The sequence below is a fragment of the Canis lupus genome, chromosome 38 (genome assembly GCF_011100685.1).
Source record: "Canis lupus familiaris isolate Mischka breed German Shepherd chromosome 38, alternate assembly UU_Cfam_GSD_1.0, whole genome shotgun sequence".
Classification (NCBI taxonomy): domain Eukaryota; kingdom Metazoa; phylum Chordata; class Mammalia; order Carnivora; family Canidae; genus Canis; species Canis lupus.
This window is the reverse complement of record NC_049259.1, coordinates 24525153-24552704: the sequence shown is the minus strand read 5'-3', so window position 1 is coordinate 24552704 and position 27552 is coordinate 24525153. Positions and strand designations below refer to the sequence as shown.

General features: G+C 62.1%; 1 protein-coding gene across 1 annotated transcript in view; it reads right to left on the bottom strand.

Moving 5' to 3' along the window:
• Positions 1-27552, bottom strand: part of SUSD4 (sushi domain containing 4) — a 46461-nt gene that overhangs the window by 2224 nt on the left and 16685 nt on the right. The window contains exons 3-6 of the mRNA XM_038586417.1: positions 10970-11143; positions 8617-8805; positions 1366-1557; positions 663-807 (exon numbers count right to left, since the gene is read on the bottom strand). Of these exons, the coding sequence (XP_038442345.1) occupies positions 663-807; positions 1366-1557; positions 8617-8805; positions 10970-11143 (700 nt within the window). The remainder of the gene's footprint in view (positions 1-662; positions 808-1365; positions 1558-8616; positions 8806-10969; positions 11144-27552) is intronic.

The following is a 27552-nucleotide window of genomic DNA, read 5'->3' as shown; positions in this document are numbered from 1 at the left end:
GGGCCTCGTCCACTCCCAACACCAGCACCCCGTTTCCAGAGTGGCCGGCCCCGCTGGGCTGACACGGGTCCTTTCTGAAGCTCGAGGTGTCACGGGGAGGCCCACACGGGTCGGAGCCTGAGGACACGCAGCAGCCCCTGAGCCCGCCAGCGCCCGCCCCCTCCCCCACCTGGTTCTCGGGCCAATGAGCAGCCAAGGCCTCGTGCCAGAGGCCCTGATGCTCCTCCTCTTCCGTGAGGACCCCGGGGAGGTCGGAGGCGTCAGCACAGGGTGCGCCGGGGGGGGGGGGGGGGGGGGGGGGGGGGGGCATGAAGGTCCTGCCCCTCCCACCCCCTCCCCAGCCCCCCTCCTTCCCAGCACGTCCCTGGCAGGTGTGTGAACCTCTCCTGGGTCTTGCACCTTCGCCCTGTCTCTTCATGCGTTCCCAGAACCTCTCATACTCCCCGTGAGCCCCACATGTGTGAGGGTGACGGGAACAGGGCCTGAGCCCTTCTGCAGGGGCTCGCCGGTAGGTGAGGAGGAGGTGGCGCCCGGGCAGCAGCGCCCTGAACCCCGCACCCCGTGCCCTGTGCCCCCCACCCACCCACCTGACCCGCCTGCATGCCCTCAGCACCTCCCCCACCAGCCGCTCGGAGCCCCCCAGGCACCCGCCCGCTGCGCACCTGGTGGGAAAGTGGGTCTTGAACTTGGTCTGGAACATCCTGGCCAGGATGACGAGCAGCAGCACCAGCAGCACGCTGGTCGCCGTGAACGCCACGATCTTCCACGTGGTCAGGAGGGTCTCGTGGGGGCTGGGCCACGTTTGCTCTGTGGGGGGGCGGGGGGTGAGGCCCTCACCCTGGGACGGCCGTGTGGGACAGCCGCGGCTCGGTGCTGGGTGGATCAGGCGAGGAGATGCCCGTCCCGTGCCCCAGGGCCCTGAGAGGCTGGAGCTTCTCGCCATCAGGACCCGCACCCGCTCCGCACGGTGCATGGAAACACACCCGCTTCTCTGGGGGGGACGGGGTCCACTCCCTGGGGTGCTGTGCCCTGCAGGGCGGGGGAGTGGCCTGGGGTGCTTGGCTGTGCTGAGGAACGGGGGGGTGGTAAGGGGATGAGCACTCAGAGCCCCTCATCCCCAGTGCACCTGCCAGCGGGGGTCCCAGCCCTCGGGCCCAGGCCGCCCCAGGGCCTCCAGGTGCCACATCAACACGCAGGTCCCCACAGACGGTGGCGAGGGGCAGAGGGCTCAGGGGTCACCACTGCCTTGTCAGGGGCTGCAGGGCAAGTGGGCAGGGCCAGCTGCACCGGACTTGGCGGTTGCAGGTGGTACGGGTGCAGGGGCAGGGGCCCCGCTCTGTGTCCCAGGTCCCCGCCCGGGCTCACCTGACTTGATGCAGTAGACCTGGTAGGAAGGAAACCACTCCCCGTACTGGCAGGTGATGTACTTGTAGTCGCTGGTGAGGCTGTAGCCAGGGTCACAGTAGAACTCCAGCACGGTCCCGTGGCTGTAGCGCTCGCAAGGCCGCGGGTGGCAGATGAAGTCGCCGTGACTCACCGTGGGGGGCAGCGGACACACTGGGGCAGCAGGGGAGGGAGCGGCCACCTCAGAAGGTCACCCGGGGTCACAGCCCCGGCCGGAAGGTGCACCCATGCCCGGGGCAGCCCCTCCCTCGGCGCACCCGCTGCCGCCCGGGGAGCACGGCAGGCCCCACGCAGCCCCAGGCCACCGGGCCGGGAGCTGCTCACACGGCCGAGGCCTGTTTAACCGCCGCACGAGCTGCCGTGGGGACAGGCCGCCTTGTGAAGCTGGCGCCCCCGGGGTTCAGCCCACGCCCGAGGTACGGGTGCTGCAGGGTGCATGCAGACCCGGAGCCGGCGACGGCAGGAGGAGCCCGCGACCGCGGCCCAGTCCCCCACCCCCGGACGGAAGCCTGGTCCCGGGTGCTTCCCACCTGCGGTTCTGACATTTCAGGGGGAGAAACTTCCTTTTTGGTTTCGTCTCAGGCTGCAGATGGGTCAGCGATGCTCAAAGGTGCCCAAGACTCAGAGCACCACCAGGTCTTACGTCTCCGTCCTGCCTCACCTCTGCCAACCACCCACACATGCCCTGAATCCGCGGCCCTGGGGCTCGTTTCTGTTTTGTTAGGTCCCACGTTGGAGTGAAGTCACGCGGTATCTGCTGCTGACGCCTCACTCAGCACCGCACCCTCGGGGTCCACCCACGTCGTCGCAAATGGCACGACCTCATTCCTAACCCCACGGCGAGCAACATCCTGCGCGTTTGCACCACTTCTTCCTCATCCGTTTACCCCCCGGTGCGCCCCCGGGCCACTCCCGGACCTCGGCTGCTGTGGGTAGCGCTGCCGCCAACACGGGCGCCCGTGTCCCTTCGGATCAGTGGTTTCACTTGTTTTGGGTAAATACCCAGTCGCGAGATCACAGGGTCACAGGGTCGCAGGGCAGCCCTGTCTCCAGCTTCTCGAGGCCCGTCCCCACTTCCCCGCAGCAGCTGTGGCGGCCCACGTGCCCACCAGCAGGTAAGATGTTCCCTGGCTCTGCGTCCTCTCCTCCTGGGGTCTCTTGGCCTCGATTCGAGCCACTGTGACAGGTGCGAGCTGGGATCTCACAGCGCTTCTGGTTTGCGTCTCCCTGATGCTGAGGGATGCTGAGCGCCCTCTCCTGAGCCCACGGGTGGCCCGGATCAGCGGGCTGATACTGTGATGAGGGTTCGCACGTGACCGGGCACCAGGGACACTGGCCTGCCACGCCCTCGTCTGGTTTTGGGATGCGGGGAACATGGGCCTCGTAAGACAAGTTTGGAAGCATCTCCTCCTCTTCACGTTTTTTGGAAGAGTTGAGAACAGGTATTAAATCTTTGAGGGACACCCAGGTGGTTCAGTGGTGGAGCATCTGCCTTCGGCCCAGGGTGTGACCCCAGAGTCCTGGGAGCCTGCGTCGGGCTCCCTGCATGGAGCCTGCGTGTCCCTCTGCCTGTGTCTCTGCCTCTCTCTCTCTCTCTGTCTCTCTGTGTGTCTATCATGAATAAATAAATAAATAAAATCTTTTTTTAAAAAAGATTTTATTTATTTATTTAACAGAGAGAGAGAGAGACAGAGACAGAGAGCATGCACGAACAGAGGGACAGGCAGAGGGAGATGCAGGCTCCATGCAGGGAGCCTGACGTGGGACTCGATCCCGGGTCTCCAGGATGGCGCCCTGGGCTGAAGGCAGCGCTAAACTGTTGAGCCACCCGGGCTGCCCCCTTCTGCTCACTTCCATGGCACGGGATGTCTTTCCATCCCTTCCCTTCCCATCTCTGTCCTTACTTCTGAAGTGAGTCCTCTGTAGGCAGCAGAGACGCAAGCCTCTTGCTTCAACCCACCCAGCCACTCCCTGTCTTCTGACTGGAGAATTTAGTCCATTTACACTAAGAGTAATTATCAACAGGCGTCTACTTATTGCCAGTTTGTTCCTTGCTTCCTGGCTGCTCCGTAGTTCCTCTGTTCCTTTCGTCTCTTTCTCTCCTCCCTTGTGGTTTGATAACCGTCTTCAGTGTTGGGTTTGGATCCCATTCTCATTTTCCTCTGTGCCTTTACTATACATTCTTGCTTTGCGGTTACCGTGAGGTTCACATACATCATCCCATATTGGAAACAGTCTACCCTAAGATCGTAGCAACTTAATTTTTTTTTTACTTTGTTTTTGTTTATTTTTTAAAAAGATTTATTTATGATAGACATAGAGAGAGAGAGACTGAGAGGCAGAGCCACAGGAGGAGGGAGAAGCAGGCTCCATGCAGGGAGCCCGACGCGGGACTCGATCCCGGGAATCCAGGATCCCGCCCTGCGCCAAAGGCAGGCGCTAAACCGCTGAGCCACCCAGGGATCCCCTGTTTTTTTTAATTTTTTAATTTTTTATTTTTTAATTTAATTAATTTATTTACTTTTTTAAACTTTTTTTAAACTTAATTTGAATGCATTCAAAAACACTACATTTTCACTCCAGTTTATCTTCTCTGTCACATTTTACATCTTTTTATGTGCCCCCAAACTAATCAATGTAGTTATAGTTAATTTTGCTAGTTTTGTCTTTTAACTTTAAAAATTAGCTTTATAAGTGACTAAGCTGCTTCCTTGACTATCCTTTCAAGTGAGGTTTTTTACTTCCATATTTCTTTGTTATTAATTAGCCACATTTCTTTTCAGCTTAAAGATGTCCTGTTACATTTCTTTAAGGCCAGTTTAGTAGCGATGAATTCCTTCAGCTTTTGTCTAGAAAACTGTTTCTCTCTCCTCTGATTCTTTATTTTTTAAAGATTTTATTTATTTATTCATAAGAGACACAGAGAGAGGCAGAGACACAAGCAGAGGGAGAAGCAGGCTCCATGCAGGGAGCCCGATGTGGGACTTAATCCCGGGACTCCAGGATCATGCCCTGGACCGGAGGCAGGCTCTAAACCGCTGAGCCACCCAAGGATCCCCCTCTCCTCTGATTCTGAATGATGACCTCACGGGGGAGCGTATTTTTGGTTGGCGGTTTTCTCCCCTCGGCACTTCGAATGCATCTTGCTGCTCCCTCCTGCCTTGCAGAGTTTCTGCTGAGAAATGAGCTGAGAGCCTGTGAGTTTACCTTCCATGTAATAAGTCGTTTCTCTCTTGCTGCTTTAGAGATTCTCTAACTTTCGACATTTTAATTATAATGTGTCTTGGTGTGGATCTCTTTCGATTCGTCTAATTTGGCCCTCCCTGGGTTTCCTGGATGTGGATGTCTGTTTCCTTCCCAGATTAAGGAAATTTTTGGCCATTACTTCTGCAAATAATTTTCCTGCCCCCCCTCCTTCTGGGACCCCTGGAATGCGAATGTCATTCCACTCAACGTTGTCCCAGAGGTCCCTTATGTCATCTTCATCTGTAAAACCCTTTTTTTTCTCTTTACTGCTCTGTCTGGGTGGGTTCCATTGCTTTGTCTTCCAGCTCCCTGACCTATTCTTCTGTTTCATCGGTGGTTGAGCCCCCCTGGTGTATTTCTCTCTTCAGTTTTTGCATTCTCGGGCTCTGTGACTTCTGTTTGGTACTTTATTGTTTTTTGTCTTTCGCTGTGTTCCTTCCGTCTTCTTCTGAATTTGATGAGTATCTCTGTGACCATGACTTTGAATTCTTTGCAAGGAAGATTACTTATCCCTGTTACCATTAAGATCTTTTTCTGAGGTTTCGTCTTGCTTTTTCATTTGAAACACATTTCTTTGTGTCTTCATTTTGCTTGACGCTTTGTGTTTGTTTCTACGTGTTAGGCCCAACAGTTACTTCTCTCACGCTTGAAGGAGTGACATTTGGAGGCAATGAAACTTCTCATTCACCCTGCCCTAGCCCTTGGTTGTCTCTGGAGCCTTTGTGATTGTTTGAACTGCCTGATTTATTGGTGATATGCTCCCGTTGAAGGTGTGCCAAGACCTGTCAGTATTCCCAGAGGAAGGATCTCATGTAGTACCTTGCTTTAGGCTCACTGGAAGCCAGTCCCCCAGGCAACAGCTTTTAAAGTGTGCAAATACATACAGTCCTCTGTGGCCACAATCATAACCCTTGCTGGTCTCTGGACCAGGTGATATGGAGGTGTCCCCTGGATGGCACTGCAGAACTTGGTCCTTTCTATATTCGAACCCATCTTTTTCCATGATATTTACTGAAAGAAGGACTTCTGGTTAAAGGATCTAGGCCTCTAACTTCACAGTGGTAGACCAAAGAGTTTTTGAGTGTGGAAGGAGGCATCACAACCAAGGATCCCCAGGTCCAAGTCTGAGCTTCACCCCTCCATCCTCCCAGTGCTCGCTACTTGCCTTAACAATGCAGACCTGTGACCTCTGTGGTTAACCTGCTCCCACAAATGCCTGCCACAAGATTCCCACCACCCCGAGCTACTCCCCAGGCATCTGAGAACCTGACTGTGAGAATGTTCTGGCTACTTCAGGCTCTCGATGGTTCTTCTCCAGGTAGAGAGAGAGCCCTTCTCTGCAGCCTCTATGACCCGGATCCCTTGTAGCCCCAAGGAGGGCATGCGGTCCCCCTGCAAGTATTGTTACACAGGTGATTCACATGCTTATCCTTACACCCCTAGACGTCCTTCCGTGTTCCTATCCTTCAAACCACTGAGCTGCATCCTCACCCTGAGCCACACGGCCTAGGCTAACGGGCCCTAGAGAGCTTCAAAACGCACAGCCGTCCGTATGAGTGAGATGTTCAGACTCCTTTCCTCCCAAAGCTCAAGTGGAGATAGAAAACATGCTTCTATCTGGTCTCTGGGAGAAAGAAATAAAACTCCAGCAAACCCCAGGTGGAAATTTTCATTTTACGATCATGGTATCACCTACGAGAATGGTCCTTCCACCTTCCCAAGGTTATAAACACTATGTGCCCCTTGGTAAAGGCAGCTGCACGCCAACTCAGGTGCCATCAGCAGCGATGCTGGTCTCTAGAGCGCGGGACTTGGCATCTGCTTCTTCCCAGTAGAGTGTAGGCCCTTCGGGGTAATGGATTATGACTGTTACTCTCTTTGTAATTCCCCAGTGTCCAGTCTGGTGCTGCTCTGTGCCTAGCAGCTGTTCAGTCAACACCACCAGCGACATAAACCCAGTCCTCAGCACTGGGAAAATGCTCATATTCGCTGTTAAAGGTTTGGGGGTTGTTTTGATCCTAAAGATTTATTGGATTCCGTGTGTGTGCGTGAAAGAGACAGAGGGGGATGGATGCCTCGCGGGGGTGGGGGGACAGAAGGGAGCACAGACAGGTCAGCGGCACTGGGTGCAAGGCGGAGGCCCACGCGGGCCGGGCTGGAGGCAGACCCCGAGGCGCCACTTCCGGGTATATTCATATGTCCACGTCTATTTCTAAATGATGGAGCAAGGCTTCATGATTTCGGGTGCAGTATCGCCTCCCCCAACACCGCTGCCGGGAGCACATGCTCCAGGACCGTCCACCCTCGGGACAAGTGTGCGGGCACCGGGACCCGACCACCTTGGGTGAAGCTGCCAGAGCTTCTCCTCCCAAAGTACAGACCCCTTCACGAGGCTGGGCATCCCTTCCGGGCCTGCCCACCTGTGAGCCTGGCCGCTGCCAGCCAATGCCGCCCTGGAGGAGGCTGAGCCCGCAGACCGCCCTGCGGCCCACCGCGGACGAGAGGCGCCGTGTGGCAGAGGGAGCCCTGAGCCAGAGGTGGGGGGTCGGACAGTCTGCACTGACCCCGGGGCGTCACGCTGGCCGGCTCTCCTGTGGCGGCGGAGAGGGGCCCACCTTGGCCGCACGCTCCTCCTGGGGGCCCCGGAGGCAGACCGGCTCGTCTACAACAACGAATCCCTTCCTGGGTGTTAATTCTTTCAAAACTGGCTGGCTCTCTAACACGCGGCAGGAGCGGGTCCCGCTGCTCCCACTGGGCCGCAGAGCTCGCAGAGCCGCCGACACGAGCCTGGCTGGCCCATGATGCGGGGGCCCTGCACCGGTGACCCCCCGGCTCTCGGCAGGTCTCGGGGGGCTCTCACTGGCAGCTCCACCGGTCACTGGGGGCCGTGCAGGGGGAACGGAGCTGGGACAACGGTTTACACACACAGGGCGCCCAGGGGCTCTGGGTCTTGACCCTGGGGTCCGGGGTGCCTGTACCCCTCGCTGCTGCCCCCCTGCCCGGGCTCTCCCGCTCTCCTGCACAATCTCTCAAACACACGGACTCTTTAAACGCACCCACAACAGAGCCCGGAGAAAGGCCTCCGTAGCCTTCCGGGCCTGGGCCGCCTGGGTCACCCGGGGCTACGGCCCCCTGCAGGGACGGGGACGCCCCCAGCTCGCTGCCCGCTGCCCCGACGCATGGGTCTGTCTAACTGTGTTCACGGTGTCCTCGGAGGCTCCATGAGCAGCTCTGCAAGCTCCAAACGCCGCTTGTCACAAGGTGACCGCTTGAAAAACCTTTAACCCGGACCTGACGAGGCCTTAAAGCAGGCGTCTCAGACTGACGGAGTCCGACCCACAACACCGACCCTGAGCCCAGCTCTGGCTCCGGGGCAGGAGGCCCCCAGGCCCTGAGGATCTGCCTGCACCCTGGGCCGGGGGGGGGGGGTGCACACCCTGGGTGTCAGGGTCCCGGGGCGGGGCAGGTGACAGGCCGGCCGCGCAGCCGAGTCTGAGCCGCGGACCTGACACGGGGTGACTTCCGAGCACGAGCTAAGGCCTGTGCAGCGTTTAGAGGAGGGAGGCCAGCGACCCGGCTCCAGGCTCATCGCCACAGCCCGGCGGAAACCGCACAGAAAGCGGGAGACGCCCGGACGCGACGACACGAGGGCTGAGACTAACGACGCCGCGGTAAGATCTGTTTCCACGTAGCGTGGAGAAAATTGGTTTTTGAGGACGTTTCACTTCTTCTGGCAATAGTTTGCCGCTTAACCTTTGATGCTGGGAACTTGGCTCTTGATCCCCTTGAGGCCGGGTTTCCGGCTGGTCCTAGGTGCTGCCTCTGCCGGGCCCCGTGGGACCCGTGGGACCTGTGCGCGCAGGTGGAGAGAGCGAAGGCTGCCCCTAACTCTCGGCCCTTCCCTCCCCTTGAAACGCCCACTTCCTCAGGCCGAGACTCACCCGCCCAGGCCCCAAGGCGTGTTACCTTCCAGAGCAAGGCACCGGGGTGGGCTGGATGACCAGAGGAGGCTGTGCAAGCACTCGAGGGACTCGGCCCCCTCCAGCTTGAATCCGGGGAAGCAGTGGTAGGAGATGACCGTCCCCACCGGGAAGGAGGTCTGCAAGTCGGAGACATTCACGTAGCCGTTGGAAGAGGCCAGGGGTCTCAGGCAGCCTGTGGGGGGAGAGGGGGGCCGTCCCACTGGGTCACCTCTGTGCATCCGGGGCCCAGACGCCCTGGCCCTGCGGTCGCCCTGCTTGGCTCAGCACGCGGACACCCCGTCTGCCTCCCGTTCCATCACGATGCATGTGTTCACTCTCCTGGTTGCAAACCTTGCAAGCTGCGCAGAGCCGGGAGGTCAGGAGGGAGGGCGTAGCTAGGATCTAGGATCTAGGACCTAGGACCTAGGACGCGGGAGCCCTGGCCAGGGGCTGCAGCCTCCAGTCACCCTAGAATCACCCTGGGCTCTGCACCTGCCTGGGCTCCCTGCCATCCCTAAAGCCCTGCAGGAGCTGGTGCCCCCTGAGAACTGCGTGTGAGTGACGCAGGCGGAAGGCCCTGCCCCTCCAGGCACGCGGGTGGTGCCGGGGGTCTAAGCACCAAGCACCCTGTGAGGCAGTCAGTGCTCGGGTGCAGCATCTGCATCGGGGAGGCCCAGGAGCCTCCGCCACCCAGACCACCCACGCAGGGGGTGAACATGGGAGCCACACAGCCACGTCCCGTCTCCATGGCCCTAAGTCTAACCTCGGGGCTGAACACTGACCGTGTCCACGGCAAAAGCTAAGTCGGGAGCAGAGGGAGACTGGGAGAGCAGAACCCACAACTGGAAAACACAGGGAGCGCATCGGAGCCCCCGAGCACCGCTCCACTGAGTGGGACCAAGGTTCTCGGCCGCCCACAAGGGGAAGCTGGCTCCCCCTGAATAAAATAGTCTGGCCTGTGGTGGACAGCCGCTCCCCAAAACACCAGGTGCCCCGGACAGGGGCCCCGAACAGCGCCAGCCCCCGCCGCCGCCCCAAGGAGTCGGGCGGTCATCCCTCGGGCAGCAAGTCAGACAAGGGAGGATGCTCGTTGGCGGGAGACGGCCCGACCCGAACACAGCAGCGGAAAATCGTCCCCGTGATTCCTATTTGCACCTCGAGGCGATGGAGAGCCAGTGCCTCGGGCTCCGGCCCCGGATCTGCGGGTGCCTGGGGACGAGGTGTCAGTCGAAGGCTTGTGGGGTCGGCCGCCAGGTCCTCAGGCCCGTGCTGGGCAGGGTGGGCAGCCAGGGTGCGGGCCGGGGCAGGGGCCGTGGGGGCAGAGGGCCCGAGGGGGCAGGAGGTGGCTGTGGGCTGCAGGCCCCGGCTGTTTGGCGACGCTCTGAGGTCCGAGTGCGGGGCGCGGCGGGAAGGCCACGGGGACCTGGAGGAGGGCACCGCATCGGGCATCTGTCACGGAATAACTGGGACAGACGAGCCCGCAGAGACCGAGGAGGACGGGCTCGGAGGGGGCGGGGGTGTCCCGGGAAGTGCCCCCGAGTCTCGTGCGCCCTGAAGGGCGGCCTGTCGCAGGCCACACGCCCGGCACCAATGCTCTCCGCAGAGAGGCGCGCGGGTGGGGGCCCCTGGGCGCCCTCTGTCCTCCCCACCCAGGCCTTGGTTTCGGCAAAGCGGCCACGAGGCCCGAGTCCTCACAGGACGAAGTAACTCACTGCCCACGGCAGGGCCGCACGGCAACCCCGGCGCCCGTCAGCCTTCCCCACGGAGCCCGCCTGAGCCCGGGAAGCCCCCTGCCCTCCGCTGCCCTCCCCTGCCCTCCCCTGCCCTCCCCCACCCTCCGCAGCACTTATGCCCCGGCTGCTGGCTCCTCCGTCCGAGCCACACGTCGAAAAACAAAACCAGAATCAGCGGGAATGCGAGGACCTCTTTCCACACGCAGGCCCTCCGTTGGCCCAAGCAAGTTTTAAAAACGCAAGAGGATGAGTGTTCTCGGGGCGGTTTGGATAAAATCTGAAGTTGATCCTTTCCCTGCTCCTCATGCATTGTAAAAAGGGAAAACGTTATTAGGGAAAGCTCAGCTTCCGTGGGGTCGACCTTAAACGTGTGGCCAAAATAAGTATAAATAAGTATAAACATGCTGTTATTTGCGTCGCACACGCAGTGCTCGTCACAGTGCCCGCTGCCTGGCCGCTGGCCGCCTCCTTCTGAGACCCCATCTGGCTTCCTAGCGTGAAGGAGGCCCCGACGCGCCGAGCCTGGGGTTGCGGCTTCTGCAGCCTGACGGGCATGTGGGGTGGGCCCTGCGTCCCCCCCAAGGCCCCGGGGGAGCAAGCTCCAGTTCACGCCCCCGCCCCCACCTTGACAGAGGGGCAGGTTGTCCCACGTCCCGTCATCACGACACAAGGAAACCATGTTGTACGGGTCAGGGTAACGGATCCTGAACCCCTCGTGACAGGCAACCGTCAGCGTGTCCCCACGTCTGTAGGTCTTGTTACGGATCTCTGCATCTTCGATCTGAGGGACGCGGCAATCTGCAATTGTGTAAGAGGGACACGTTAGTTTCTAAATTTATTTTTATTATTTTTTTTAACGATTTTATTTACTTATTCATGAGAGACACAGAGAGAGAGAGGCAGAGACCCAGGCAGAGGGAGAAGCAGGCTCCGTGCAGGGAGCCTGACGTGGGACTCGATCCCGGGACCCCGGGGTCACACCCTGGACCAAAGGTGGCACTAAACCGCTGAGCCCCCCAGGGACCCCCTAGTTTTTAAATTTAAACTAGAACCGGGTCATGGTTCAGAGCCTGGCAGGAAGGGCTCGTGGTCAGAGCTGGCCTCGGGCTACCCCGCGTCCACGGGCCCCACTCATGGCTGCGCTCGGGTCCCAGGACCAGTGGCAGCACCTGCTTCATGGGGACAGAGGAAAGGGGGTTCTGGGGAGACCGGGTGCCCGGATCCAGCCATGAACAGAACTTGACCGCTGGCCCCCACGCTTCACACCCCAAGGCCAAGCTTCAGGCGACTGTGGGACTAGGTGCAGAGGGAGCCCGTGGGGGCCACCCGCTGCCTCTGCCTCGGGGCGGGAGGAATGTGCTCATGGAGCAGAGAGGCCCGTGGGGCTGCACCCCCCTTCCCCGAGCCCCCGACTCCAGCACATGGTTGGGAAAGTCTCGGTGGGAGCCTCGGCCCTGGAGCTCCCCAAACCCTGGCCTGTCGCTCCAGGCCTGAGCAGCAGATGGAAGGTGCCGCGGCTGCCTGTGCTCAAGGATGCACACCCCGTCCCGGAGGCTCTGATGTGGGGCTGCGGCTGGGTTGGCTGGAGCCACAGGGAACCCGACAACGGCTCCAGAAAACGGTGTCGGCAGCGGGAAGCCTGGGGCCTCCGGGCACATCCTGACATTTTTCAGTAGCGCTGGGCAGGGGTTACTCACAGCAAATAAGAACACGGTTCCAAGGGCACCCGTCTGTAACACCCTGGCTGTACATGGGCCATGCGGCACGGGGTGACACGGCCAACGCCCTGGTTCCCTGGTCAACTTGTCCAGACCCAACCCGGGTCCTCGGGGTGGGGGGTAGCCCGGGGCAGGGGGCAGGTAGCGGACGGAGGGGACGGCCGGACATGGAGCGGGGAGGAAGCACCTGCCTGAGGAGGTGGCTCCTCCGCACGGCGGCCACCCATGCAGATGCACCGAACCCCCGACCAGATGCCTGTGTCCGCGGCGGCCACATGACAGCAGGGGCCCAGGCCACCGCGCCTCCCTCCACAGGGACCGGCACACGCCAATGGGCAGCTGGAGCTCTGGCTGCGAGGCCAGCGGGGCTGTGCCCAGGACAAAGGACAGGACCCAACTCCGTGGCACAAGCAGGCTGGCCTGGAGCCGGGCTCGGAGTATCGCCACCATGTCTGGCACCTGAGCCCCAACGGCGGAGCTGAGGAGCAGGGCCCCCCCGGGGCGCCCCAGGACGTGACTGCGGCCTCACTGTATGGAAACAGGGAAGCCAGGACTTTCAGTGCCCAAATGAATACGTGACCTTCGTCCAGTCTGAAGTCTCACACAGACATAACACGAATCTAGGCTCACGTGCGTCCGGCTGGCAGCAAGGACTTTTAAATTCTTTCCGGCCAATGCAGAAACGCCGTCGCCGAGGGCTACGAACAGAGGTGCCGGTGTCTGACTGTGCGGGGAGCGCGGCCAGAGGTGACACCGCACGTAGACGGGCACACACGGGCACTGGGGGACCACACGCCCCCCTCTAGGGATCCCCCCCATCGCTGCTCCTGAGTCCTGCTTTTTAACAGGGGATTTAGTATAATTAGTGACAGAGGGGATGTTAGGGCACAAGCACACGTCTACACCGAAGAACAAGCTAACTGATCACACTAGTCAGCCCGGAGCAAGGTCCCAGGAATAGAGCAGATAAGGTTTTAAGGCCACGTGCCATGTACCCACCAGGTTTACTTTGCTTTTCAAGAGTCAGTTATATGTGAAAACGAATCTGATTTCCTGGAAGTGCCAACTTCCGCCATCAATTCTCCCTAAAACGTGTTTCCAGGAGCACGAGCACGTATTATACACTCGGGGCTCAGCACTCGTGTCTACATGGTCAGGGCCCTGGAAGCCTTGCTGTGAAGAATTCTGCGGCATTCGGTTTCCACCCACATCTACAAAGCTTGTTATCCCCCGTCCATCCGTCTGTCCCTCCGCCCCTGAGCTACTGAGCACGCAGCTTACGTATGAGACGTGCTGGGCACTGGGCACGGTCAGGAATCACACCCTTGCCACGCCGCATGGAGGGCCACCCACAGTCAGCAGGTGTGTGAGCTGACGGTCACATGGCACGAGGGCTGCTCCGGGAGCAGGTGCACAGCCGTCAGACTGACCGAGGGGACATGGGCCTGAGGAGATGGCATCGATTATGCTGAGCCCAAAGGAGAGGCCTCCTGCAGATCTGGGAGGAGGAGGCTGTGGGCAGAGGGAGAGGGAGAGGGGAGAGGGAAAGAGGAGAGGGAGAGGGAGGGGGAGAGGGAGGGGGAGAGGGTGACGGATAGGGAAGGGGATAGGTAAAGGGGGAGACAGATGGGGTTTGTGTTTTATGGAAATGAGCCGTTCCTGGTTCCGTGTCTCGTGTCTTTTCTCGTTGTTTTTCTCTCTCCCTATTTCGCTTTCTCCTTCTCTGCCTTTCTTTTCTGCTTTTTTCTTGCCCTTTTTCTTTTCCTCTTTCTTCCGTTTGCTTTTCCCTTGGATTCCGCCAGAGGGACAGTGTTTGCAAAGGCCCCGGGGACAGTGAGTGTCCAAGATACAGTGAGCATGGGGGCAGGGGGACGGACACGCGCGCGGCCAGATCACACTGGGCCCTGTAGACCCGGGCAGGGGATTTGGGCCCGACTCCCACGTGATGCAGCCCGAACAGCTTTTTACGCAGGGGATGCGACATGACTGGCTTACGTCCGGAGGAGTTTGTGTTTTGTTATTTAAAGTACTTCTTTTTATATTTAGTCCGTGGAGAGGAATTCCTTGTGGGTTCTCAGCTGTTCACTTGGAAGCACTATAAGACATCTTTTAAGCAAAACATTCACAAAAATCGATCAGCCTTGGGCTACAAACACTGAATCACAGAGCACATTTTCTGGCCGCAGGGAAATTAAGATGCGAATGAGTAACAGAAAATACCCCCCATGTCTGGAAACTAATCCCTTCGTATGTAACCTGCGCGTCTAAGAGGTGACAGTGATAAAAAAATATATATATATATTGTGAATGGAGAAGAGTGAAAATGCCGCAGCTCGGATCGTCCCTCGAACTACAGATTCAGGTGTTAGAAGAAAAGTAGCTGAGAATCCTGTGGTTGGTCGGGTCAAGTTTGCTAATAAGGTTGCTTGGAGTTTCTCTGCATCCGGGTTGGTTTTTCCTGACTGTCCTCGAAATCCCGGGAGAGCAGTGTCTCCAGCACCCGCTGTGACTGTGGACTTGTCCTTAAAGTTCTGTTAATTCTTCCTTTTCACACGTCCTGGTGTGTGATTAGGTACACGCGAATACTGAGGCTCCTTCGAGAAACGTTAGACGAAGGACAGTTAATGAAACCCAAAGAAAGTACCGGAAAGGAAATAATAAATAAAAGAGGAAGCATTAATGAAAACAAGGAAACGTAGGTCAGAGACGATAACAAACCCCAGAAGCTTGTTCTTTGAAATCATTAAAACTGATTCCCCGGCAGGTGAAAGTGACCGCGGAACAAAGGTGGACGCCACATGGGCCGTGAGCGTGAGGGACACTGCTACAAATCCTGTATTAACAAAATACGACGTTACAACAAACTCCAGGCCAAAAACTCAGAAATGAAAAATCAAACAAACAAAAAACACTGTACAATTTACCAAAACTGACACAAGAAGAAGCAGAAAGGAGTTACAATCCTACAAATATTAAATAAGTCAAATTCAAAACGAAAACGTTCCTGCCAAGAAAACTCCAGGCCTAGTGGCTTCCCCGTGAACGCCACCAAACATTTAAGGAGGAAATCGCTCCCGTCACACACGGACACTCAGGGTTGTTTAGTGAGCGTGGCGCTACTGACTGTGAAACAAAGACTGAGTCAATCCGTCCCATCAACGTAGGCGCGTGTGTATGAATATTGGCAGATACAATCCAGCAACACATTAAAAAAGAAAACACGTCACGAGTAAGTTGGGCTTATTGGATGGTGATTGATTCAACATTGACAGCCAAGCCGTGTCACTACAGGGACAGAATAGAGGGGAAACACAGAATCGTCTCGATACGTGAAAAAGCATTTGATAAGTTTCAACATGCATTCAGGATACATTTTTAAAGATTTTATTTATTCATCCATGAGACACCTAGAGAGAGGCAGGGACACAGGCAAAGGGAGAGGCAGGCTCCGTGCAGGGAGCCTGATGTGGGACTTGATCCTGGGACCCCGGGGTCACGCCCTGGGCTGAAAGCAGACGCTCAACCACCGAGCCACCCAGACGTCCCACATTCATGATATTTTTTAAAAAACCCTCTTGGCTGATCACCAGGGAGCTACAGGTCAAAACCACAATGAGGCACCTGTCAGGAGGGCGAAAATGAACAAGTGAGGAGCCACGATGGTGGCGAGGACTTGAAGGGGCACCAAGCCTCTCAGCGTGGGGGGATGCAGGCGGGCGCAGCCACCCTGCACGCAGTGGAGGGTCCTCAGGAAGTTACAATTGGGCTGCCCTGCGACCCGGCTGTGTGTCCTTCACGTGCGTTCCCGCTGCTCTAGGTGCAGAAGGAGCTGCCGGGCCAGTCGCAGGGGCCGCGCTGACCACAGGCCCTGGGCGCAGCTCCTCCTCGGGGGGTGCACGGAGCCCTGGCCCTGGCCCTCAGCAGCTGGGACCCCACAGGGAAGCCTCCCAGAGGTTTGGAGGCGTCCTGGAACCTGCCCTGGACGCGCCGGCGTGGATGCAGCTTCACCCATGCCTGTTGATCTGCCTCCTGTGCAACGGCCTGGAACCGACTTGGAAGGAGGGTCAGCATGACCACTGACTGTCTTTGGAGCTGCTCAGGGACACGAGGTCGCATCCTGACCAACGTGCAGATGAGCGTGCCTGTAGCAGCCAGACCCGGTGCAAACACGCATCCGCCGTGGCTGCAGCCTCCAGGAGAGAAGCCCCCAGAGGAAAAGCAGAGGCTGTGGTTTTGCGCCCGGGGCTTGGGGTGCCTGGGTCCACGCGAAGCATCAGCTCCCCGGCAGGGAGGGGTCCGACCCAGGACTGTCCAAAACCCCTCCCCACATCAGGATCCCGAGGAGGAGGGGTCGGGGCAGGAGGCTGTAGCCCAGTGCCCTCTGCACCCAGGGACCACGGGCAGCAAACACAACCCACAAGGCGGACCGCGGCCTGGCCGCGCTGCCAATGGGCGCGAAATGAAATGTCTCCCTTAATGTCGGTGATACACCGGGTTTGGCAACACGCAGGTGATTCTCGCCCCCACGGCCCCCAGTACTGTCTCCATCATATGAGTGGATTTGCCTGAATCCTATTCTGGTCTCATTCAGGCGTTTATTTTTAAAACACGCAAGCTCCTTCCGCGTGCAGGTGGCCGCCTGAATCGGCGGGAGAGGGCGTGCTTGTTGCGCGGCGGGCCACGGGCGGCACCCACCGCGCCCGGGCGCTGCACCTGCCGCAGACCCCGCGTCCCGGGCTCCCGGACCGGCCTCCAGCCTCGCAGCTGCCCAGGCCGGGCGGGCTCTAGAGTCGCCCAGCGGCGTGGGGGTCCCTGCGCGTCCAGGACGCGGGGCGCGGGGGGGTGCGGAGCTCGTCCACCGCTGGTGTCTGCTGAGTCCACACCCGCCTCGCATCGTGAGTCTGGACTAGAGTCGTGGGTCGCGGGGCGGGCCCGGGGCACCTGTGCGGTCACCTGTGCGGGCACCTGTGCGGGCGCGAGGGAGGCCCCGGGTGTCCGCGCGGGCAGGGCTGGCTGCTGCCTGGAAGCCCGGGAGGAGTCCAGGAGGCGGGGGCGGCCAGCGGCGCTGGGCCTCGGTGCGTCCGCGCGAGGAGCACACACGGGGTTGGAGGGCGGGGTCCCCATGTTTGTGGGCGACCGATGGGGTGACCCCGACCTAGGGCGCGGGCCTGAGGGCGCATGCGCCGTGCGCCCCGTGTCCCCGGGGCCCTGCGGGTCAAGGGCGCACAGGAGCGTGAGGACCAGGCTCTTCACCCCCGCAGTGACCCCGGGCCCCGCCCACCGCCCCGCCCCGCCCCCCCCGCCCAGGCCCCGCCCCTGCTGCCCCAGCACCCCACCCCCACCCCAGCCCCAGGCCCCACCGCCCCTGGCCCCGCCCCTGCCCTAGCCCCGCACCCAGGGCCCTGGCTCCGCCCTCTCCGCCCAGGACCCGTCCCTGCTGCCCCAGCACCCCACCCCCACCCCAGCCCCAGCCCCCACCGCCCCTGGCCCCGCCCCTGCCCTAGCCCCGCCCCCCCGCCCTGGCTCCGCCCTCTCCGCCCAGGCCCCGCCCCTGCTGCCCCAGCACCCCACCCCCACCCCAGCCCCAGGCCCCACCGCCCCTGGCCCCGCCCCTGCCCTAGCCCCGCCCCCACCGCCCTGGCCCCGCCCCCCGCCCAGGCCCCGCCCCTGCTGCCCCAGCACCCCACCCCCACCCCAGCCCCAGGCCCCACCGCCCCTGGCCCCGCCCCTGCCCTAGCCCCGCACCCACGGCCCTGGCTCCGCCCCCCCGCCCAGGCCCCGCCCCTGCTGCCCCAGCACCCCACCCCCACCCCAGCCCCAGGCCCCACCGCCCCTGGCCCCGCCCCTGCCCTAGCCCCGCACCCAGGGCCCTGGCTCCGCCCTCTCCGCCCAGGCCCCGCCCCTGCTGCCCCAGCACCCCACCCCCACCCCAGCCCCCACCGCCCCTGGCCCCGCCCCTCCCCTAGCCCCGCCCCCCGCCCTGGCTCCGCCCTCTCCGCCCAGGCCCCGCCCCTGCTGCCCCAGCACCCCACCCCCACCCCAGCCCCAGGCCCCACCGCCCCTGGCCCCGCCCCTGCCCTAGCCCCGCCCCCACCGCCCTGGCCCCGCCCCCCGCCCAGGCCCCGCCCCTGCTGCCCCAGCACCCCACCCCCACCCCAGCCCCAGCCCCCACCGCCCCTGGCCCCGCCCCTGCCCTAGCCCCGCCCCCCGCCCTGGCTCCGCCCTCTCCGCCCAGGCCCCGCCCCTGCTGCCCCAGCACCCCACCCCCACCCCAGCCCCAGGCCCCACCGCCCCTGGCCCCGCCCCTGCCCTAGCCCCGCCCCCACCGCCCTGGCCCCGCCCCCCGCCCAGGCCCCGCCCCTGCTGCCCCAGCACCCCACCCCCACCCCAGCCCCAGGCCCCACCGCCCCTGGCCCCGCCCCTGCCCTAGCCCCGCCCCCACCGCCCTGGCCCCGCCCCCGGCCCAGGCCCCGCCCCTGCTGCCCCAGCACCCCACCCCCACCCCAGCCCCAGCCCCCCCCCGCCCCTGGCCCCGCCCCTGCCCTAGCCCCGCCCCCCCGCCCAGGCCCCGCCCCTGCTGCCCCAGCACCCCACCCTCACCCCAGCCCCAGCCCCCACCGCCCCTGGCCCCGCCCCTGCCCTAGCCCCGCCCCCGGCCCAGGCCCCGCCCCTGCTGCCCCAGCACCCCACCCCCACCCCCGCCCCAGCCCCCACCGCCCCTGGCCCCGCCCCTGCCCTAGCCCCGCCCCCCCCGCCCAGGCCCCGCCCCTGCTGCCCCAGCACCCCACCCTCACCCCAGCCCCAGCCCCCACCGCCCCTGGCCCCGCCCCTGCCCTAGCCCCGCCCCCGGCCCAGGCCCCGCCCCTGCTGCCCCAGCACCCCACCCCCACCCCCGCCCCAGCCCCCACCGCCCCTGGCCCCGCCCCTGCCCTAGCCCCGCCCCCCCGCCCAGGCCCCGCCCCTGCTGCCCCAGCACCCCACCCTCACCCCAGCCCCAGGCCCCACCGCCCCTGGCCCCGCCCCTGCCCTAGCCCCGCCCCCACCGCCCTGGCCCCGCCTCCCCCGCCCAGGCCCCGCCCCTGCTGCCCCAGCACCCCACCCCCACCCCAGCCCCCACCGCCCCTGGCCCCGCCCCTGCCCTAGCCCCGCCCCCCCGCCCAGGCTCCGCCCCTGCTGCCCCAGCACCCCACCCCCACCCCAGCCCCAGGCCCCACCGCCCCCACCGCCCCAGGCCCCGCCCCGCTCCGCCCCCCCCCCCCCCGCCCTGGCCCCGCCCCGCCGCCGCCGCGGCCCCCTCGTCCTCTGTCCCCGCGTCTGTGTCTGTCCCTCCGTCCCTCCGTCTGCCCGTCCTGTAGTTCGAGGCCTGCGCCCCCGCGTGTCTGCCCCTCCCCCTCCCCCTGCTCCTGGCTCTCTAAGGGTCCGCCGGGGTCAGGCGCTCGACGGCCTTGCGGAGGCGCTGGCTGCGGGGTGTCGTGACCGTGGGAGCCCCGGGCCGGTGTCACCCCGGCCCCGAGGGCAGCCCCCGCCTGGGCCCCGCGCCTCGCGTCACACCCCGGACGCGCCTGCACCGGTGACACCAAGCGCACAGTCGCCGACGCCGCAGACAAGCGAGCTCGTGGCCACGCGGGCCCGTGGGGTCACTGCGACCTCCGCGCCGTGGGTCGCTGGCACCGCCCCGCTCGGTCCCCCAGACCTTCCGGGTAACACGTGTCCCTGCGTCCTCAGCCCCGGTCCTGGCCCGCGTCCACCTGCCCCACGGCCACACGCAACAGCCTCTTCGTGGGGCCCTTCAGCAAGAACCCGGCCTGGCAGCAAAGCTGGGAAACAAAGCTTTGGAGGAAAGCCCCCGTTCTCAGGGACGCCGGGGTCAGAGCACACCTGCAGGTCAGCGAAGCCCAGGGGACACAGAAGAGAAGGCGCCTCTGAACACGCTCTTGGACGCTGGGGCCCTTCCTGCCCCAGCAACGGTCACCGGCCGCCACCGCCTGCGAGCGCCTCCGGCACGACCCACACACAGGCCTTCTGGTGTGAGTGGACCCGCTCCCTGCTGGGAAGGTGCCCCCTGGACGCGTCCAGCCGTGGCCAGGTCGGCCTTCGCAGGGTCTGGGAGGGACACGGGAGGGTGAGCACTGCACACGTGTGTGTGAGAGGCTGCGGGGCTGGGGCGGGCTCACGGGACGCAGGACAGACTGACCGCACTGTGACAGATGCCCCCATGGTGAAGGCCCTCGCCCCCGGCCCTCGGCCTGCCCCACCTGCCCCGCGTCTGGAGGCTCCAGGCCCGGCCCTCCTAACCCCCAGCCCCGCTCTGCGGCTGATGAGGGATTGTGTGGATGGCAGCGGCCGCCAGGCCTGGGCTGTACGCCCCTCAAGGACAGGTCCGGCCACCTCTCCATCTTCACATCCCGCAGGATCCACCGTCGCCCACACAGAAGCAGGTGCACGACATGTGAGGAGTGGATGACGGCGTCAGGGGTGGGCAGCGCACTGGGGTGACCCTGGCTACGCAGAGGCAGCAGGCAGCCATGGGCAGGGCGGGCCCTGCGGGTCTGTGGTGAACACCTGCTGGCAGCCACGGGGGCAGGTCCTCAGGGGATGGCCTGGCGTCACGTGACCCGTCCACGGTGCTGGCCCTCGCCTGCCTGGGTCTGGGAGCCTCGGGCAACCCCAGAGCAGGTGGGCCGCATGGGGCGGTGGGTGGCTGAGGCGCCCAGGGAGTGGACACCAGCCCACCAGAGGACAGGGGACAGAGGACAGGGGACAGGTGGGCGCAGAGGGTGCAGCGGCTGATGCGGGGCCCCAGGGTGGGGGAGCGCGGGGGCGGCAGATGGAGGCTGAGCGCAGCCTGTTGGCCAGGGGCTGGGCCTCGAGCACGTCCTCTGTGCAGAAATGTCTATTCATGTCTTCCGACTATTTTTAATGAGATTTGAGATTATTTGTTTTTTTGGCTGTTCCATGGGTTCTTCGTGTGCTCGGGGTGTCAGCCCGAAGGATGGAGGCTGAACAAAGGCCCGCCTGGGTCCCGAGTCCCTGAACCACTGGCCTCCTTGGCAAGGACGGGCTTGCAGGACCAGGCAAGAGGTGGGACGGGCACCTGAGATGCCAGTGGGCGCCGCGGCAGCAGGGCCTGGATGGTGGCTTGTGAGAGGCGCACCCGTGGGCCGGGGCGGAGGGAGAGGCCAACGGGCAGGAGCAGCAGGGGCGCCGGGCACAGCGGCTGCAGGGGCTCCTGCGAACATAGACGCTCCAGTTGTGGGACCGAGGGGCGGCGGCGGCCGGGAGACGGATGTGAGTTACGGGAGGCGTCCAGGGTGGCCCCCGGGTTCGGGCGCCGAGCCTGCCGACGGACACAATGGGCTGAACCCGGGGCCGGCGGGTCCTCCAATGCCCGGGAAGGACGGTGACTGGCTAGAGGGGCGAGTGGACAAGTGCGCAGCCCTGGGTGCACGTATGCAAGTGGGCGGCGGCTCCTGGGAGCAAACATGGGGAGAGGATGGCGTGGGCTCCGCCAGGCACCCCGCCAGGGGCCTGAGGACACAGGAAGGCGGCTCCGCAGGTGGGTGGCCTGGGGCGAGCAGCAGCGCTGCCGGGGAGCCACGTGCCCAGGTGGGAGGGTGCAGGGGCAGCAAGGGAGGGCTTCCCATTCCAGGGGTTGCTGCGGACGGAACATGGGGCACATCCCTTCCGGGCCCGGGGAGTCTCTCCTCTTGCCCTGTTTAAGTTCTAGGACGAAAGGGATCTGAATCTGTCTGCACACGGTGGGCGGGAGAAAGGAAGGCTGCGGGTGAGGAGGGGATGCAGTGGCCTGTGGTTGGGGAGGGGACCCAATCCTGCAGGAGGGCTTGCCTTCCTTCCCCTGAGGCAGTAGGGGGTTCCTCAGCCTCTGGGGGAAGGCTGGTCCCCATGACGTGTCCACCCTCCAGGACCAGCTCTGGGTGCCTCCCAGGAGCCATCCTCCCCCTTCAGAGTCTGACCAGGAGCCTCTCTGCCCTCAAGGCACCGGGCCCAGATCTTCTAGAGGTGACCCCTGGCTCCTGGTGGTGCTGTGGCCTCACAGCCTCTCCCACTGGGTGGGGACCCCTGCCCTGGAGGAACCGGGTCTTACTCTTTACTTCCTCAGCACCCAGCATGCTGTGGGGTGAGCCGGCATTCCACAGGGGCTCCTCCTGGAGGAGGAGGGGAGGGAGGGAGGGAGGGGTGGGAGGGAGGCAGGGAGGGAGGAAGGAAGAGATGGCGAGAGGGAGGGAGGGAGAAGTGGGAGGGAGGGAGGGAGGGAGGGATGGAGGGAGGGAGGGAGGGCGGGGGATGAACGGAGAGCTTGGACGGTGGCCGGAGGGTGGGTGGGTTCCAGATGAGGCGGCAGCAAGGCCCCAGCACAGACAGGGCTCTCCCACAGCCGCTCACCCCCCTTCCTTCTCCGAGCCCCGTGGACCACATTCCTTCATTTCCCAGTCCCCCCATCCAGCCCTGTGCACAGCTCCCGTCCTGCCCTCTGCTCCCCGAGCCTCAGGTCTCCCTCACGCCCCCCAGGAGCCGCGCTCACCCCGGCCCCTCGCCCGCTCCCCAGGCAGAGAAGTTCTGAGGACACAGACCCCGGTGAAAGTGGAGGACGGGTGGGGACACAGCACGCAGAAGGCAGGGGGGCGCCGACAAGGGTCTTCTGGCGTGGACGGCAAACCCCACGGAGCAGCGCAGCCTCCTGCACGGTGCCCCCGCGGGCTCATCCCCCCTCCGCTCGGGGGCGCTGGGGAAAGCGGGGCGGGAGGACCATGGGCAGCCGGGCTCTCTGCTGGGAGGCAAGAGCTCCCCTCGCCCAGTTCTTCCAAATGAAAGCAGTGAAAGGACAGGAAGCAGGGTCTGCACACTCACGGAAAAGCGGCCCGACCTCAACGCGTTTCGAGGTCCCGACCCCTCTGGCCTGTGACTTCTGAGTCCCTTGAAGCCCGCCAGACAGCCTCACCGTGAGCAACAGAAGCCTCTGAGAAGAACCAGGAAGATGAAGGAGGCGTGAAAGGCAATCCTCGGCTTATTATAACCGAAAAGCCATCCTCAGGGAGGGCGGAGCACACCACATCGCTGAGGACTCGGCTGCGTCCACCTCCCGTGAGCGGCTGCACGAGTCGTTGGAGGAGGAAACGGGACAGAGACACGGAAATTGATTTTCTTCGCGTTTCCTTAGTGAGAGGGTCCTGGGCGTCCCTGCCACAGTGGAAACACGCGTGTCTGCACGTGGGAGCTGGAGTCCAGGGCCCGCCTCAGCCCTTGGGGGATGCGGGACCACCCACAGGGCCGGTGCGAGCCCGGGCCCCCCCGGGGAGGACGCCGGCCTAGGGGCGGTCGGGTCAGCAGGGCGAGCAGCACAGCAGGACCCACAGGCGGCCTCGGGCTCACCGCGCTGGCCCTGCCCCCCCACCCGGGCCCTTCGCGTGGCGTGGCTCGCGTCTTCACAGCCTCGAAGACCCCTGGAGGGAAAGGGCCTGAGGAAGCGGGTCGGGGTCTCCGTACCGGCTCAGTGGGACTGAGCACAGACCGTGGGGAAGCGTGAATGACCACACGGGAAACAAGCCTCGTGGTCGGCCTCCGGGCAGCGTGCGAACCTTCTGTGTCCCCCCACACGCCCGATGCGGGGCTCCCACGGACCCCAGTGCGGTGTGCACGGCACTGCTGGGGAGAGCCTAGGAAGAGGCCGCGGCCCGGGCCTGGGGAGTGGCTCCGAGTCAGATCACCCGTGGACGGGGAGCCCGCAGTAGAGGCGGGGCGGCGCTGACCCCGCGTGGGGACCCCAGGACGTGCGCCTGGCAGTGTGATGGCAGACCTGAGCAAACCCAGCTTCCGCCGGATGGACTCTGCTCTCTCCCATCACAAGCCACGTGGGCAAGCCTCTGAGAGGCTGCAGAGCCCGAGGCCGAGGCTGTGCCTCCCCAGAGGCAGCCCTCCAGGCGCGTCAGGGGACAGTCTGGGCACTTGGCCTGCTGAGTTCTAAGCGCCCACGAAGGGCCACCGGGCGGGTCCTGAGGGATGGCTGGCAAGGCCCTCCAACCCCGCACCGTCCGCCACCGGGGGCCCACCCAACGACCGACAGACAGCCTGTCATTCCAGAAGCCACGCGGGCCGGCGGCGTGTCCATAACGAGGCATCAGTGAGGGACGACACTGTGGAACGGCTGTCAGGTGACACCCGTCCAGCAAACCAATCAGCCTTCACACCAGTGTTTCCAGAGACGTGCCTGGCCGATGGCCGTCGGGTGGCACAGCACCGCCTTGCCTGCCCGAAGCTCCCAGCCACCCCCCAGCCCAGCCCGTCCCTGCAAAGGACACCCTCGCAGGGTCCCCGGGGGCCCAGCGTCCGGGCGCAGGACAAACAGCAAGGTAACGACTTAACACTTACAAGTACAATCGATGGGAAGACGGAACTTGCTTCATAAAACGCATTTAAAACCCGCATTTCCATAATGAGACTGTTATTAAGTGATTTTTGACCTTCTCTGTTCCAGGCCAAATAATCTCTACGTTTGGCAAAACTTCAGGGCTTTGCTTTTAAAAAGAAAAGGGAAGGAGAGGAGGGGATTCTCATCTGTTTACGCACTGTGAGTCCACACACGGTGCTGGGCGCTGCGGGACAGCTGCCAACAGGCACTCAGCCGACAACCACGTGGGTCCGGGCGCCCCCGACGCACGACCTTAAGGCTCAGACCCTCAGGAGCTCTTGGTCTGCAAGTTGTGGCCTTACAGCAAGTCCCAAAAGCAATGTTAAGGGTCACAAAGGACACTTTAGAAATGAAATAGGAGAAGTCAGAGTGCATCCACCCGGTAAGGGGAGAACTGTTTGATGCAGTTTCATTAGTTGAAATAAAATAGATTTGTCTCAATGCAAAAAGGTTTGGAAGACACCGCTTCACCTGTACTGTAGCCTGTCGTTCCAGTCGAAGACACACATTTCCTTCAAATGATGTGGATGTTCCAGGTGTGGAGGGAGCCTGTGGGCTCCGCGTCCTGACTTTGCCATTTTCTGGCTGTGTGGTCCTGGGTGAGTTACCTAACCTGCCTGCGTCTTAGGTCTCCTTGTGCGTAAATGGGTGCATGAGAGCACGCGCCTCCTTCTGGGGCTACTGAGGAATATAAGGGAGATGGGAACTGCCGTAAATCAATGGCCCGCACGTGGTAAGTTCAGGACAGACGTAGGGAAGCTGTTGTGTCACTAATATTCAACCCGCCCCTTAAAGGACAAAGGCTTTGTAAAGAGTCAGACTCCTGGGATCCCTGGGTGGCGCAGCGGTTTGGCGCCTGCCTTTGGCCCAGGGTGCGATCCTGGAGACCCGGGATCGAAATCCACATTGGGCTCCCGGTGCATGGAGCCTGCTTCTCCCTCTGCCTGTGTCTCTGCCTCTCTCTCTCTCTCTGTGACTATCATAAATAAATAAAAATTAAAAAAAAAAAAAAGAGTCAGACTCCTGATTTCCTAGAGCCACCGTGATCTCAAAAACTATTCAGGCTTTTCCCCTCATTTGCCCTAGAATTGTCTCTGCAAATGACTGTTGAACATAAGAACAACAAATGCTGCGGGCGGCTCAGTGGTTCAGCACCTGCCTTCGGCCTAGGGCGTGATCCTGGGGTCCCGGGATCAAGTCCCGCATTGGGCTCCCTGCATGGAGCCTGCTTCTCCCTCTGCCTGGGTCTCTGCCTCTCTCTCTGTGTCTCTCATGAGTAAATAAATTAAAAATCTTTTTTAAAAGAAGTGGAGAAAGCCATGAACAAAAGAACAGGTCCAAGACACATTCTCAGATGTGATACAGAAGCGAAAATGCCACAAAGGAAACAAAGTGCTTCTAGGATGACTCTGCCTGTGAATATAGTCTCACTCCACAGCTCCGCACACTGACCCTTTACGTGTTTAAGGCGCATCTTGAAAAACGGGACGCTGACCACGGCCACTGTTTATTAGGCTAAACGGACTTCTCACTGAAGATGCAGGATCCCCCCAGGAGACATGGCCAAGATGCCAGGAAGCAGGACCAGGCGAGTCACGGCAGCACATGCAGCCCAGGAGCACGGTGTGGCGTACTCCCGCAGGTCCCCAGCAGCCGGGTACCGTGCACGCCTTACTCTCCTGCAGCCACACGTGGGGATGCAGTGCCCGCGGAGCCACCACCTGCACCGGCGCCCAGCAGGTAGGGGACTCTCCTGGGAACCAAGACGATGCGCCCATGTTTCAGGAAGTATCCAGAGATGAATACAAAGTCGGCCGTGTCTGAGCGTCTGAGCAAGTAGATGCAGCAGAAGTAAATCTTAATGGCATAAATTAGACTTGATTAAAATGCATAAAGACCACAGATGTGGAGTCGTAAGCGCTCCCCATTTGATGCCAAAACTGATATTTTCCCCTCTTGATTTAATTCCCTTTGATTACCCAATTATTCCTAAATCCTTTCACTCCGCTTCAGCTCCTATAAAACTGATAACGGTGCTAAGGCGTAACGCGCTTCCCACCCAGTCTCCAGAACGCTCCATAAACACATGCCCAACGACGTGACAGACGCACGGCAGCCTGTGACGGTAAGACAGTGAAAAGCGGAATGAGCCTTTCTGGGTTTGAGGTAAAGCAGCCCCGGAAACCATCCGAGGGAGCGAGCCCAGGGTCTCTCCCACCCACAGGGGATGGGGAAGCGTCGTGTAGGCAGAAACTTCGGGGCTCTTGGCTGACTGACGACCTCTGACGAAGACGTATGTCAGTTCACAAAACTGGCTAGGACGTTAAAAACGGGGCTCTTCTCTGAAGCAAGTCCTTATCGGATATAACGAGGGTGCTCGCTAAACAGCTGTGACCCTGAGGGTCGTCCCGTGTTACCACGACGTGAGGCAAACGGGGGACCCCTCTGATCCCTTCCACTCCTTCCGAGACTTCCAGTCTCTTTCTGATAAAAACTGGTAACGAAGCCCAAGCCGTCAGACCGACACAGCCCAGGAGACAGCTCACGGCTTACAGAATGAATCTCTTTTCCACGGCTCCCTGTGTTGTGTCTAAACCCTCAGCGTCCTCTCGTCTCCATGAGCAATACCCAACGCTTCCCTCATGCACAGGACTCTACAGTTTGCCAAGCGTACGAATGATCTCCTCTCGGCCCCGTGGGATCGACACACCGGTGGCGGCGTTCATGTCCACGGCCACTTTATGAAAGTTCCGCCGCTAATAAGCAGCACTAGCTGTACAGTCTTCCGGAAACGTCTGTATCTGCCCCCTTCCTGCCCAGCGGTTCATCCACAAACGGGCCCGGATCACCTGGGAGGGTTCCATCTCCGCCTACGTTCTCCAGCGCCTCTGGGACTTTTCTCAGGGCCGGGGGCCGGGAGGGGAGAGCCAAACGCTGTGTGAAACAGGACGGAGGCGCTGGCTGCCATTGGGCCACGCGGGGCAGGGGGAGGCCCTCTGACCCCATACAGGTAACCCTCTCCTCGCCCGCAGAGCCTCCGTGTGAACCGTCTGGTGGCGATG